This window comes from Sceloporus undulatus, chromosome 1, assembly GCF_019175285.1.
Source record: "Sceloporus undulatus isolate JIND9_A2432 ecotype Alabama chromosome 1, SceUnd_v1.1, whole genome shotgun sequence".
Taxonomy (NCBI): Eukaryota; Metazoa; Chordata; class Lepidosauria; order Squamata; family Phrynosomatidae; genus Sceloporus; species Sceloporus undulatus.
The window spans coordinates 336,802,576-336,817,277 of record NC_056522.1 but is presented as its reverse complement, the minus strand read 5'-3'; the positions used below and the strand labels follow the sequence as shown (position 1 = coordinate 336,817,277).

General features: G+C 48.0%; 1 protein-coding gene across 2 annotated transcripts in view; it reads left to right on the top strand.

Moving 5' to 3' along the window:
• FOXA1 (forkhead box A1) overlaps positions 1 to 14,622 on the top strand; it is a 20,378-nt gene extending 5,756 nt beyond the window's left edge. For both annotated transcript variants that reach the window (XM_042479740.1, XM_042479746.1), the window contains exon 2: positions 12,313 to 14,622. In XM_042479740.1, coding sequence (XP_042335674.1) covers positions 12,313 to 13,593 — 1,281 coding nt within the window. In that variant the 3' untranslated portion in view covers positions 13,594 to 14,622. The remainder of the gene's footprint in view (positions 1 to 12,312) is intronic.
• The last annotated feature ends 80 nt before the right edge of the window (positions 14,623 to 14,702 follow it).

Genomic DNA, 14,702 nt, shown 5'->3' with positions numbered 1-14,702 from the left:
GATCTATATTTTGTTTAGTGCGGGATTTCAAGCCATGTCCTGACTTATGGAGACTCTAAGGGCGACCCTATCCTTTCCTGGCAGGAGTTGCCCAGAGGAGTTTGCCCTGGGCCTTCTTCTTCCCGCTGAGGCTGGAGCGAGTGTGACTTAACCAAAGCCCCCCCCCCTCCTCATTGAGTTTCATAGCTGCAGCTGGGAATCCAATCCTGTGCTCCTCAACCCCAACACTCAACCCACTGATCCACCAGCTCTCTGGTGTTTATGCATATTCTAATATAACACACGCACATACACATACATACTGTGTTGTGTGTGTGTGGTTTGGAGGGGACTGAGGTCCAAAAACATACTGCAGAAATAATCCAGTTTTGACACCGTCACCTTAACTGTCCAGGGCTCAATGCTGAGGGAATTCTGAGAATCTGTACTTTTGTGCGACAATTTCGCCTCTCTTGTCAGAGTGCCCCCATCAATGACCATCCCCAGGTATTATTCTGGTTAAATCTTTATCATAGACCAGCACAACACTTCCGCAGGATTCTGTAGGGCAGTCGTCAAGCGCTTCTCAAACTGGCTTTTCTTCTGCAGTGTGGCGACTGGACCCGAAGGAACTGTTCCAAAAAAAAAGCCAAACTGGAGAAAGAACAATGCGTTGGGATACAGGGATTACAAAACACCGACAATCAGAATCAAGTAACAGTCCTTTCTTTCCGTCCCCCCCCCCCCGACTTTTTTATGTTTTCGGTGCAAAGGGGGGGGTGGCGGTCAGTCTGTTAGGGAGATCTATGGGGAGAAAAATTAATATATATATATATTGTGGAGGGGGGCAGAGAGAGGCCAGGCGGGGGGTGGCTGGGGTGAATTCCACTGAGCTGGTGGTGCCCTCCTCCTTCTCCCTCGGCCAGCTAGGAGGTGTTGAGGACGGGTCTGGCATACACACCTTGGTGGCTTAGGCAGGGCTCCAGGGCCGAGGCTCGATGGCCCCCCGACCGCCCATGGAGGCGTCTGCTGAGGGGCAAGCGCGCCGGGCAAACCGGGCCCATAGGAGGAGTACCTGCAGCGCCTGCTCGTAAGCCTTGAAGTCCAGCTTGTGCTGCTGCTGTTCCAGGAGGACATGAGGTTGTTGATGGAGCAAGGGATGGTTGAAGGAGTAGTGGGGACGGTCGCCTTTGAGGTGGACTGGGACTCGTGGGGGAGCAGGCCCGTGGCCCGGGTGGCCCAAGGAGCCAAGGAGGGCCCAGTGGGCACCGAGGAGAGGAGGAGGAGAGAAGCAGCAGCAGCAGCCACAGCACAGCCACAGAAGAAGGCTTCATCTCAGAGTGGTCCAGGGCCTTGGGGGCTGCTTGAAGCCGGGTTGGCCCCATGTGTCCTCCTTTGCCTTGGCCTCCTCGGTGCAAAGGGGAAGGGTTCCCTGGCTCTTCCTGCCCTCGCTGCCTTGGCCACTTTTGGGTCCTCCACCACTTTCCCCTTCCTCCCCCCCTCCTCCTCCTCCTGGCTGCTTGTCGCCACTTGAAGCGCTTCTGTCGGCGGAGGTTCAGCATCCGTTCTGCGAAAACATGTTGCCGGAGTCTGGGTGCAAGGTCCGCAGTTAGGTCCCTTCGGGCTTTGTCCGGAGCGGGCCACTTTGACGAAGCACAGTCCGGTTGAAGGAGAGCCGAGTGTCGGATGTGAGTCTTGCCAGCGTCTGCTGGTTCTGGGGCGGTAGTAAGGAAAGAGGTCCATGATTCCCCTGGTAGATCTTCGCTCAGGTTCAAGCATCTTGCCTGGGCGCCTGCTGGATGGCCATGGTGATCAGGGAATGTAGGAGTAGGGCGGCTTCGTGGCGTGCGGGTAGCTCCGCTTGAAGCTCTTCCCGTCTCGGGAGCCCCGGCTCAGGTTTGGAGGGGCGTATCCCATGGGGCTCATGCAGGGACCCATGGCCCCCCGTAGGCCCCCAAGCCGTTCAAGGAGGCCTTGGGCGCCCCCCATGGCTTTTTCATGCACCCCGGGCTTCAAGGCCGAGCCCATGGCCGACATGCTGTTCATGGCGGCGGCCGGCCCCCGTTCCCCTCCGGGGCTCAAGCCGGCCCCCACAAACTGGGGTCTTACTATGTCGACACATGTTATGAAATTCGCGCCCTAGGTCATGTTGCCACTGCTGGTGGTCATGGCGTTCATGCTCCATGTAGGTGTTCATGGAGTTCATGGAGCCCAGGCCCGGGTTCATGTTGCTCACCGGCACCGACGCGTAGGCCTAAGGAGGAGGAGGAGGGGGGGGGAAGAGACGGGTTAGAGTCATACAACCTAAGGTTGGCAAGAGATCCCCCAAGGGCAACCCAGTCCAACCCCTTTCTGTCATGCAAGAACTCACAATCAAAGCACACACACCCAGAGATGGGCATCCAGCCTCTGTTTAAAGACCTCCAAAGAGGAGACTCCACCACCATTCTGAGAGAGGTGTTGTACTGTCTAACAACTCTTATGTCAGGAATGTGCCTCCTAATCCTGAGTTTGGCAATCTTCTTGTTCCCCTTCCCCCTAACTACTTGAGAGAGAAGGTAGAGAGAAAGAGGTTTTGTTTTTTTCACAAGGTGATTTATTTATTGGTGGCTTTCCTCCTCTTGTAATCTGGTGAGAGTAGGAGGTGCGACCCAGGAGGTTTCTGGCTTTGCGGTGCTTTTGCCTGGGTCCTTGATCAAGGTTTTCTCAGGATTGCTGCAGGAGTCATCCATTTCGAGACCGTTTTTACTGCCCTGGCTCAGTGCTAGGAAATCCTGAGAATTGTAGCTTATTGTGTCTCTGTCGCACAAAACCACAGTTCGCAGAAGTCCCTTCCGTTGAGCCAGGGCAGTCAAAGCGGTCTCAAACTGGATGATTTCTGTAGTGTGTTTTGGAGAAAGCAAGCTTGCTGAGATCGGTGTAACTCAGAGGACTTCCCGCCTCCTGAAACTTGTTACCTCCGATTTCTCTAGAAATTCCTCTAGAAAGTCTAGAAATTAAATTTAAAAGCGAGGAAGCTTTTGAGAGCCGTCATGGTCAGAAGAAAGAGCGAAACACGGGCAGTTTTAATCAATATAAAATACAAGACTTCCAAAACCCGGCCTTGCCGGCGTTGCTGAAATCAAAGGTCAAAGCATTTCTCTCTCCCAGGAGCCACCCACACATTTTTGCTCCCTTGAGAGGTATAGGTCTCTCTCTCAATCTCTCACAGCCAAAAGCACAAGGACAGTGGGCCAGATCCTGAAGGCTCCCGCCGTGTAAAGTGTAAAGTGACAGTGGAGGCGGCGATCCGAGTTTTTACTATGAGACTTGCGCATATTTTGCGCCTGGTTCCGAAATTGCCTGGGATACAGAGTCACACAGGTCACAGCCAGTTGAAGGCGTGTTGTTGTTGTTATTATGATTATGATTATTGTTATTGTTATTATTATTGCCCAAGCTGTTACTGAGGAGCCTCCCTTGTCAGGGAATCTCCTGGATGGATGACCCGGTTATTTAATAATCCCCAAAGCCTTTTTTCCCTCATGCGTGCGATCCAGAACTATGTAACTGTTCATGACGACGTTTATTATTGTCCAAACCTTCTTCCCATGCCCTTCTCCGACCAGATTTTTTGGGGGATTTCCCCACCCCTCTTTCACTTTAAATCAGATCAATTGAAATTCCCAATCATGATTGCCCAGCCCTCATCCACACCGCAGACATAACCCGGTTTGACAGCGCTTTAACTGCTATGGCTGAATGTTATGCAATTCTGGGAACTGGAGTTTGTTGTGGCACCGGAGCGGAGGTGCTTACGTGCATCATCACTGCAGAAATAACCCCGGGTTGATACCGCTTTAACTGCCCTGGCTGAGTGCTATGGAATTCTGGGAAATGTAGCTTGTTGCGGCACCAGAGCTCTCTGGTAGAGAAGGCCAAATGTCTCACGAAACTGTAATCCTTTTATTTTATTTGTTACGGCCCCGCATACAGAAAACTACAGTTCTAAGGCTTCTCCCGCATTGAGCCAGGGCAGTTTAAAGCGGTCTCAAACTGGATTGTGTTTTTTGACACACTCCCATTCCCAGAATTCCCTAGCACTGAGCCATGGCAGTTAAAGTGGAGTCAAGCCGGGTTATGTCCGCAGTGTGGATGCACCGAATTCCGAGTGGCCGGTGAATTATCGCCGTGGTTAGCACGTCCATCCAGTGTTAATGCACTTTCCACAGTTTTTACACCATGTTCTCGCCTAGCCAAACGGGTTTCTTCCTCCTCTTCCTCCCCTTTTTACGTTTCCTTCTCTTGTTACTTCTCCTCGTTGGCTGTCACCATGTTCTTAATTTATTTGCACGGTTTATATATAAATATATATATATATATTTTCTTCCTTTCCAGCTTGAAAGTGCTCTCAATGACGGTTTTAAAATGATACACCGTTTTAAAGAAAAGGGAAAAAAATCTTAATTTTATAATAAATGTGATTGTAATTGAGAAAACGTTTTGATTTTTTTTAAAAGAAAAGGATAATTGCCGACATAAGCCGTGAAGTATGTTTTTGTTTTGTTTTTCTTTAAATAAATCAAACATTATCAATGAGTGACTTTTTCCGGTATTATTATTATTATATAGTTACTTCCATATAGAATTTTAATTTATATATTTTAAAAATAGTAAGAATAATTGTAAGCCGCTCTGAGAGCCTTTAGGGCCGAAAGGCGGGGTATAAACGCCGTAAATAAATAATAAATAATATTTTTAATGATATGGTGCTAAAAAAAGAGAGGCAGGGGTAAACAAAAGCCATATTCTCGGCTATTCTTGCCCCCCCCTCCATCCCCATCCTGAGCTTGAACATTAAACGCCACCGGAGCTGCTGTGATTAAGGGTTGGGATGTCCAAACACATGGCTTATGAGATGTATATTAAATATTTATTGAACATATTGAATATTTAACCAGCAGGCCGATCTTACAGAGGGGGAGAAAAAGTCTATCACAAATTGAAATATTCACGCTTTATGCAAATGGAGAGGGGGGAAAAGCATTGCAATTAACATTTTCTCCCTCTTTGCATCGAGGGAATAGACAAACGGGGCTCATATCCTGCCAGCCAAGAAATGTTCACTTTGGCAGAAAAGGTTGCTCCTCCTTCTTCTTCCCTCTCCATTTTATCCTCTATTGCTCTGAAGTTCAAAATCTTCATGTAGGAAAGATCCGAGGCATTGGTTCTCCGAGAATATTTGCTGGAAATAGGTCGCCCCTTTGGGACTAACTGAAAGAGAGAGGTGGGCAGCATGAGCTTTCCTAGACTTTAAGCCTACTTTCTCAGATGTATTTGGATGTGACCAAAAGAAATGTGGTCTCACGTGTATCATTGTGGGTGACAACTCCTACTGGGCAAATCTGTGAGCAAAGGTTCATTGCTTTTTTGGTAGATCAAAGTCCCCACAAACCCACTTCTTGTCATATTTATTTTGTAAAAGGTGATGACTTTAGGTTTTGTTTTGTTTTTCACATTTCCCTGGTAGTTGTGGGGGAATTTGGCACCAAGTGTTTAAAAAACGGGCCTTGAAATTGGATGGATTCACTCCTCACAAAGGGATCGTGCCTTTCCAAATGGATCAAACTATGTTTTGACAAACAAAACTAGACAGTGTTTGATTCTGCTCTTTGTACAGAATTGGCTCCGTATTGCAACTGTTTATAGATTCAGAATGGGCTGCTGAGCCGAGTCCTTATAACATGAATATAAATATATTTTAAAAACACTACAACATCCTCGTGGTTAGCGCTGTTATTAGCCAGTCCATGGTGCTTTATAGAGTACGGTTCCCTGTTTTAAAAGTGTCAACAAAGTAAATTATTCTCAGGTTATGGCTGCCAATTAGACACACTTTGGGAGGCCCCACTCAATTCACTGGGCTTACCTCTGAGCCTCTAGATGTCTCCTGGAAAATAAATCCCTTTGTATTCCTCAGATACTTATTTTCACCTAGGAATAAAACCTTAACAGGCAGGTTGTGGTGGTTAGTATCACGGGTATAATAAAAAGAAGCAAGGCTAAATGCGCTTTCCGCAGGGGAAGCCGCAGAAAGTCTCATGCAGAAAGAAAGAAAGAAAGAAAGATTGTAGCATCTTAGACTGTGGCACCAGAATGTAAGGGGAAACTGCGACTTGTCTCCCTGTCTTTTCTATTATTGCTGCTGTTGTTGTTGTTGTTGTTGTTGTTGTTGTGTACCTTCTAGTCACTTCTGATTTGGGGTTTTCTTGGCAAGATTAATTGAGAGGAGGTTTGCCATGGCCTTCCTCCGAGGCTGTTACACCAAGAATAATTCTTTGCAGCAACAGAAGAGTGGCATAACAACGGCAGCAACAGGCAGGTGGCAAACAAGGATTCGGTGCTATGGAATTCTGGGAACTGTAGTTTGGTGTGTGTTTGTGTGTTCACAGCCTAAGTCGGTTTCCTTTTGGTCAGCCTGAGACAAGACTGGGCAAAATCTCGCAGGGTGAACCATTTGGTGATCCAGTCCAATACAGCACCAAGGCTACATCCGGTGTCAAACCGGATTCTGTCTCCGGTGCGGATGTAGCCCAAGACTGGAACTGCTAAACTCCCAGTAACCATACCTTTAGGCTCTAGGTTAAGGTTTTCAAGGGTCTCCTAGACCTCCATCCTTAAACCAATCAGACAACCATCACCCGCAAAAGACAAAGGAAATGAAACATGTCTAGGTATTTACTTGGTGTAGTGGTTTGGACGTGTTGGAAAAGTGAAGAAGAAAGCATCAACGCTTGACTCTTTGGTAGTTACAAATACCAATAAATTTCCTACTAGGCGTTCAAACATCCGCTGAAGCCTCAGAAACCGATTGAGGAAGTCACACTCTCTCAGCCTTTGAAGAAAGCAATGGGTGAACCTCCCCTGAAGAAATCTTGCCAAGAAAGCCCCAGTCGCCATAAGTTGGAGTCGACTTGGAGCGAGGCACATAACAACAGTAAATAGGTCTGTGTGCTTGTATATGAGCGCTAGTGTGTGTGTGTGTGTACACACACATACACACATATGTATCTGTTTAATTATTTTTATAATTTGTTTACTCAGAGGTCAGGCATACTGTATTCCGAGTTGTTTCCCAGTCACTTCGGCTGTTCACAGTGGGTTGGGCTGTGTATTTATTTATTATTTACTTTACAAGTAAGTCAGTCCTTGCAAGTTACTTAGGGCAAGGGGTCAGACATTTCACCAAATATATGCAGGCAGAGATGGAGAGTTTTTTTTACTCATTCCTCCGAGTAAACCATTAGAGGGCCAGGCTCTGCCTCTATTTACCTGATTCTGGAGCGTATGTAATTTCTGGGATTTTAAAAGTATATTTTGAAGGGTGCGTTTAACCTGCATTTAAGGCCTGCATTTAACTCCTTCCATAAATTGCAAGGTCCAGCAAGTTTGGGCTGCCAACAGTGAACTGGGGAGAAGCTTACCTTTGAGTAAACGAGCGTAGGATCATTTTGTGCTCCGTGGGGATTTGAGTGGGATCGCGATACAACAGAGGCTGATAGACACACACCTACCCTGAGTAATATCCATGGGGAGAGACGGGTAAGAAATTATTATTATTATTATTATTATTATTATTATTATTATTATTATTATTATTATAGACCCTCCTCAACACCCCAGCTGGCCGAGGGAGAAGGAGGAGGGCACCACCAGCTCAGTGGATCTACCCCCAGCCACCCCCCGCTGGCCTCTCTCTCTCCCCCCCTCCAAATATATATATATATTAATTTTTCTCCCCATAGTCTCCCTAACAGACTGACCGACCACCCCCCTTTGCACCGAAAACATAAAAAGTCGGGGGGGGGGACGGACAAGAAAGGACTGTTACTTGATTCTGATTGTCGGTGTTTTGTAATCCCTGTCCCAACGCATTGTTCTTTCTCCAGTTTGGCCTGGAACAGTTCCTTCGGGTCCAGTCGCCACACTGCAGAAGAAGCCAGTTTGAAAGCGCTTGCACTGACTGCCCTACAGAATGCCGGAAGTGTTGTGCTGGTTAATGATAAAGATACCAGATATAAAACCTGGGGATGTCATTGATGGGGCACTCTGACAGAGAGGCGAAAATTGTCGCCAAAAGTACATTCTCAAATTCCCTCAGCATGAGCCCTGGACAGTTAAGGGCGGTGTCAAACTGGATTTTTCTGCAGTATGTTTTTGGACCTCAGTCCCCCCACCACACACACACACACACAGTAGGTATGTGTATGTGTGTTTTTTTATAACTATGCATAAACCCAGAGAGCTAGGGTGGATAGTGGGTTGAGTGTTGGGGTCTGAGAGAGCAAGGATTGGATTCCCAGCGCAGCTATGAAACTCAATGAGAGGGGGGGGGGCTTTGGTTAAGTCACACTCGCTCAGCCTCAGCGGTGAAGAAGAAGGCCAGGGCAAACTCCTCTGGGCAACTCCTGCCAGGAAAGGATAGGGTCGCCTTAGAGTCTCCATAAGTCAGAATGGCTTGAAATCCCGCACTAAACAAATAGATCCCCTTCCCCCTGATACTGAGAGAGAAGGGAGAGAGAAAGAGGTTTTGTTTTTTTCACAAGGTGATTATTTATTGGTGGTTTCCTCCTCTTGTAATCTGGGTGAGAGTAGGAGGTGCGACCCAAGGATTTCTGGCTTTGGCGTGCTTTGCTGGGTCCTTGATCAAGGTTTTCTCGGGATTGCTGCAGGAGTCAATCCATTTTCGAGACCGCTTTACACTGGCCCGGGCTCAGTGCTAGGAAACCTGAGAATTGTAGCTTATGTGTCTCTGGCGACACAAAACCAAAGTTCGCAGAAGTCCTAACGTTGACCAGGGCAGTCAAGCGGTCTCAACTGGATGATTTCTGTAGTGTTTTGGGAGAAAGCAGCTTGCTGAGATCAGTGTAACTCAGAGGACTTCCCGCCTCCTGAAACTTGTTTACCTCCGATTTCCTAAATTTCTCTAGAAAGTCTAGAAATTAAATTAAAAGCGAGGAAGCTTTTGAGAGCCATCATGGTCAGAAAAAGAGCGAAACACGGGCAGTTTAATCAATATAAAATAAAGACTTCCAAAACCCGGCCTTGCCGGCGTTGCTGAAATCAAGGTAAAAGCATTTCTCCTCCCAGGCCACCCACCCACACATTTTTGCTCCCTGGAGAGGTATGGTCTCTCTCTCAATCTCCACAGCCAAAAGCACAAGGACAGGGTGGCCAGATCCTGAAGGCTCCCCCGTGTAAAGTGTAAAGTGACAGTGGAGGCGGCGATCCGAGTTTTACTATGAGACTTGCGCAATATTTGCGCTGGTTCCGAAATTGCCTGGGATACAGAGTCACAACAGGTCACGCCAGTTGAAAGGCGTGTTTGTTGTTGTTATGATAGGATTATGTTATTGTTATTATTATTGCCCAAGCTGTTACTGAGGAGCCTCCCTTGTCGGGAATCCTCCTGGATGGATGACCGGGTTATTTAATAATCCCCAAAGCCCTTTTTTTCCCCATGCGTGCGATCCAGAACTATGTAACTGTTCATGACGACGTTTATTATTGTCCAAACCTTTCTTCCCATGCCCTCTCCGACCAGATTTGTTGGGGGATTCCCCCCACCCCTCTTTCACTTTAAATCAGATCAATTGAAATCCCAATCATGAGCTGTCCCAGCCCATCCACACCGCAGACATAACCCGGTTTGACAGCGCTTAACTGCTATGGCTAAGTGATGCAATTCTGGGAACTGGAGTTTGTTGTGGCACCGGAGGCGGAGGTGCTTACGTGCATCATCACTGCAAGAAATAACCCGGGTTGATAACCGCTTTAACTGCCCTGGCGGAGTGCTATGGAATTCCCTGGAAATGTGCTTGTTGCGGCACCAGAGGATAGCTGGGAGAGAAGGCCAAATGTTCACGAAACTGTAATCCTTTATTTTTATTTGTTACGGCCCCGCATACAGAAAACTACATGGTTCTAAGGCTTCTCCCGCATGAGCCAGGCAGTTTTAAAGCGGTCCAAACTGGATGTGTTTTTTTTTGACACACTCCTTCCCAGAATTCCCTAGCAACTGAGCCATGGCAGATTAAGTGGAGTCAAGCCGGGTTATGTCCGCAGTGTGGATGCACCGAATTCCGAGTGGCCGGTGAATTATCGCCGTGGTTAGCACGTCCATCCAGTGTTATGGCACTTTCCACATTTTTTACACCTGTTCTCGCCTAGCCAAACGGTTTTTCTTCCTCCTCTTCCTCCCCTTTTTTCGTTTCCTTCTCGTGTTACTTCTCCTCTTTCCTCGTGCTGTCACCAGGGTTCTTAATTATTTGCACGGTTTATTAAATATATATATATATATTTTTCCTTTTTCCAGCTTGAAAGTGCTCTCAATGACGGTTTAAAAAATTATACACCGTTTTAAGAAAGAGGAAAAAATCTTAATTTTATAATAAATGTGTTATTGTAATTGAGAAAACGTTTTGATTTTTTTAAAAGAAAGGATAATGCCCGACATAAGCCGTGAAGTATGTTTTTGTTTTGTTTTTCTTAAATAATCAGCACATTAGTCAATGAGTGACTTTTTTCTGGTATTTATTATTATTTTGATTATTATTATTATATGATTTACTTCAATAGAATTTTAATTTATATATGTTTAAAAATAGTAAGAATAATTGTAAGCCGCTCTGAGACCTAGTCGAAAGGCGGGGTATAAACGCCGTAAATAAATAATAAATAATAGTTTTTAATGATCGGGTTATTAAAAAAAGAGAGCAGGGTAACAAAAGCCATATTCTCGCTATTCTTGCCCCCCCCCTCCATCCCATCCTGAGCTTGACCATAACCCCACCGGAGCGCTGTGATTAAGGGTTGGGATGTCCAAACACATGGCTTATGAGATGTATATTAATATTTATTGAACTATTGAATATTTAACCAGCAGCCGATCTTACAGAGGGGGAAAAAGTTCAATCACAAATTGAAATATTCACAGCTTTATGCAAATGGAGAGGGGGAAAAAAGCATTGCAATTAACATTTTTCTCCCCTTTGCATCGAGGGAATGAACAAACGGGCTCATATCCTGCCAGCCAAAAATGTTCACTTTGGCAGAAAAGGTGCCTCTTCCTTCTTATCTTCCAGCCTCCTTTTGGCCTGTCTGTAACAGGCCACAGATATAGCCAGTGTGCAAAGAGATCTTGCAGCACCTTTGAGACAAACTGAAATAAAGTATTGTCAAACTGTTTCAGTTCATCTCAAAGGTGCCACAAAATCTCTTAGCATGTAATATAATTAATATCATATAATTAACATCATATGATATAATTGATATCAGAGTGCTTTTTATGGAGCAGGTGGGGTTTAGGTACGTTTTTCACTTTTGTATATTTTTTATGTGATTTTATATGGTTGTAAATGGTTTTAATGGTTTTGAATTTTATTGGAATTTTTAAAAATGTTGTATCTGCGAGACACCTTGGGTCCCTGAAAGGTGGCATACAAATTAAAACCTAACAATAAGAAGGGTAGGCTTTTTTGGGTCCAAAACACACTGCAGAAATAATCCAGATCGCTTTAACTGCCCTGGCTCAATGCTAGGGAATCCTGGGAACGGTAGTTTTGTGAGCATTGAGCCTTCTCTGTCAGAGAGCTCTGGTGCCACAGCAAACTACAGTTCCCAGGAGTCTCTAGCACTGAGCCAGGGCGATTAAAGCGGTCTCAAACTGGATTATTTCTGCAGTATTTTTGAACCTTAGAGAACTTTATGGTGTGGAGGCGGGGGACTGTGAAAGGATCCAGTAAGGACGAGTCGGGTGAGGTGAGCTCTTAGGGGGTGCGATCTTGTGTATCTCGGGTGGGTGAGGGGTTAGGTTTCGATCTCTTCTCTCCTTCTCTCACTCTAACCTAGGAGACACTTAGGAAGCTGGCTATGTTCAGCTTGGAGAAGAGACGGTTAAGAGGTGATACGACGGATAGTCCTTTTAAAGTATTTGAAAGGGTGTCATATTAAGGACGGACCGAGCAAGCTTGTTTTCTGCTGCTCCAGAGACTAGGACCCAGAGCAATGGGTTCAAAGTAGAGGAAAAGAGATTCCAACTCAGCATTAGGAGGCACTTCCTGACAATAAGAGCTGTTAGACAGTAGAACACACTCTCTCAGAATGTGGTGGAGTCTCCTTCTTTGGAGGTCTTTAAACAGAGGCTAGATGCCCATCTCTGGGTGTGTGTGCTTTGATTGTGAGTTCTTGCATGACAGAAAGGGGTTGGACTGGGTTGCCCTTGGGGATCTCTTCCAACCTTATGGTTGTATGACTCTAACCCGTCTCTCCCCCCCCCCCCCTCCTCCTCCTTAGGCCTACGCGTCGGTGCCTGTGAGCAACATGAACCCGGGCCTGGGCTCCATGAACTCCATGAACACCTACATGAGCATGAACGCCATGACCACCAGCAGTGGCAACATGACCTCGGGCTCCTTCAACATGTCCTACGCCAACCCCAGTTTGGGGGCCGGCTTGAGTCCCGGAGGGGGAACGGGGGCCGCCGCCGCCATGAACAGCATGTCGGCCATGGGCTCGGCCTTGAGCCCGGGGGGCATGAACGCCATGGGGGGCGCCCAGGCCTCCTTGAACGGCTTGGGGGCCTACGGGGCCATGGGTCCCTGCATGAGCCCCATGGGGTACGCGCCCTCCAACCTGAGCCGGGGCTCCCGGGACGGGAAGAGCTTCAAGCGGAGCTACCCGCACGCCAAGCCGCCCTACTCCTACATCTCCCTGATCACCATGGCCATCCAGCAGGCGCCCAGCAAGATGCTGACCCTGAGCGAGATCTACCAGTGGATCATGGACCTCTTCCCTTACTACCGCCAGAACCAGCAGCGCTGGCAGAACTCCATCCGACATTCGCTCTCCTTCAACGACTGCTTCGTCAAAGTGGCCCGCTCCCCGGACAAGCCCGGCAAGGGATCCTACTGGACCTTGCACCCGGACTCCGGCAACATGTTCGAGAACGGATGCTACCTCCGCCGACAGAAGCGCTTCAAGTGCGACAAGCAGCCAGGAGGAGGAGGAGGAGGGGGAAATGGTGGAGGACCCAAAAGTGGCCAAGGCAGCGAGGGCAGGAAAGAGCCAGGGAACCCTTCCCCTTTGCACCGAGGAGGCCAAGGCAAAGGAGGACACATGGAGGCCAACCCGGCTTCAAGCAGCCCCCAAGCCCTGGACCACTCTGAGATGAAGCCTTCTTCTGTGGCTGCTGCTGTGGCTGCTGCTGCTGCTTCTTCCTCCTCCTCCTCTTCCTCGGTGCCCACTGGGCCCTCCTTGGCCTCCTTGGGCCACCCGGGCCACGGCCTGCTCCCCCACGAGTCCCAGCTCCACCTCAAAGGCGACCCGTCCCACTACTCCTTCAACCACCCCTTCTCCATCAACAACCTCATGTCCTCCTCGGAACAGCAGCAGCACAAGCTGGACTTCAAGGCTTACGAGCAGGCGCTGCAGTACTCCTCCTATGGGCCCGGTTTGCCCGGCGGCTTGCCCCTCAGCAGCGCCTCCATGGGCGGTCGGGGGGCCATCGAGCCCTCGGCCCTGGAGCCCTCCTACTACCAAGGTGTGTATGCCAGACCCGTCCTCAACACCTCCTAGCTGGCCGAGGGAGAAGGAGGAGGGCACCACCAGCTCAGTGGATCTACCCCCCCAGCCACCCCCCGCCTGGCCTCTCTCTTCCCCCCCTCCAAATATATATATATATTAATTTTTCTCCCCATAGATCTCCCTACAGACTGACCGCCACCCCCCTTTGCACCGAAAACATAAAAAGTCGGGGGGGGGGGACGGACAAGAAAGGACTGTTACTTGATTCTGATTGTCGGTGTTTTGTAATCCCTGTATCCCAACGCATTGTTCTTTCTCAAGTTTGGCCTGAACAGTTCCTTCGGGTCCAGTCGCCACACTGCAGAAAGAAGCCAGTTTGAAAGCGCTTGCACTGCCCTACAGAATCCTGGGAAGTGTTGTGCTGGTCTATGATAAAGATACCAGAATAATACCTGGGGATGGTCATTGATTGGGGCACTCTGACAGAGAAGGCGAAATTGTCGCACAAAAGTACAGTTCTCAGAATTCCCTAGCATTGAGCCCAGGACAGTTAAGGCGGTGTCAAACTGGATTATTTCTGCAGTATGTTTTGGACCTCAGTCCCCTCCAACCACACACACACACACACAGTATGTATGTGTATGTATGTTTATATACATATGCATAAACCCAGAGAGCTAGTGTGGATAGTGGGTTGAGTGTTGGGGTCTAGAGAGCACAGGATTAGATTCCCAGCTCAGCTATGAAACTCAATGAGGAGGGGGGGGGCTTTGGTTAAGTCACACTCTCTCAGCCTCAGAGGAAGAAGAAGGCCAGGGCAAACCTCCTCTGGGCAACTCCTGCCAAGGAAAGGATAGGGTCGCCTTAGGGTCTCCATAAGTCAGAAATGGCTTGAAATCCCGCACTAAACAAAATATAGATCCCCTTCCGCCCTCACATACTTGAGAGAGAAGGGAGAGAGAAAGAGGTTTTTGTTTTTTTCACAAGGTGCTTTATTTATTGGTGGCTTTCCTCCTCTTGTAATCTGGTGAGAGTAGGAGGTGCGACCCAGGAGGTTTCTGGCTTTGCGGTGCTTTTGCCTGGGTCCTTGATCAAGTTTTCTCAGGATTGCTGCAGGAGTCATCCATTTCGAGACCGCTTTTACTTGCCCTGGCTCAGTG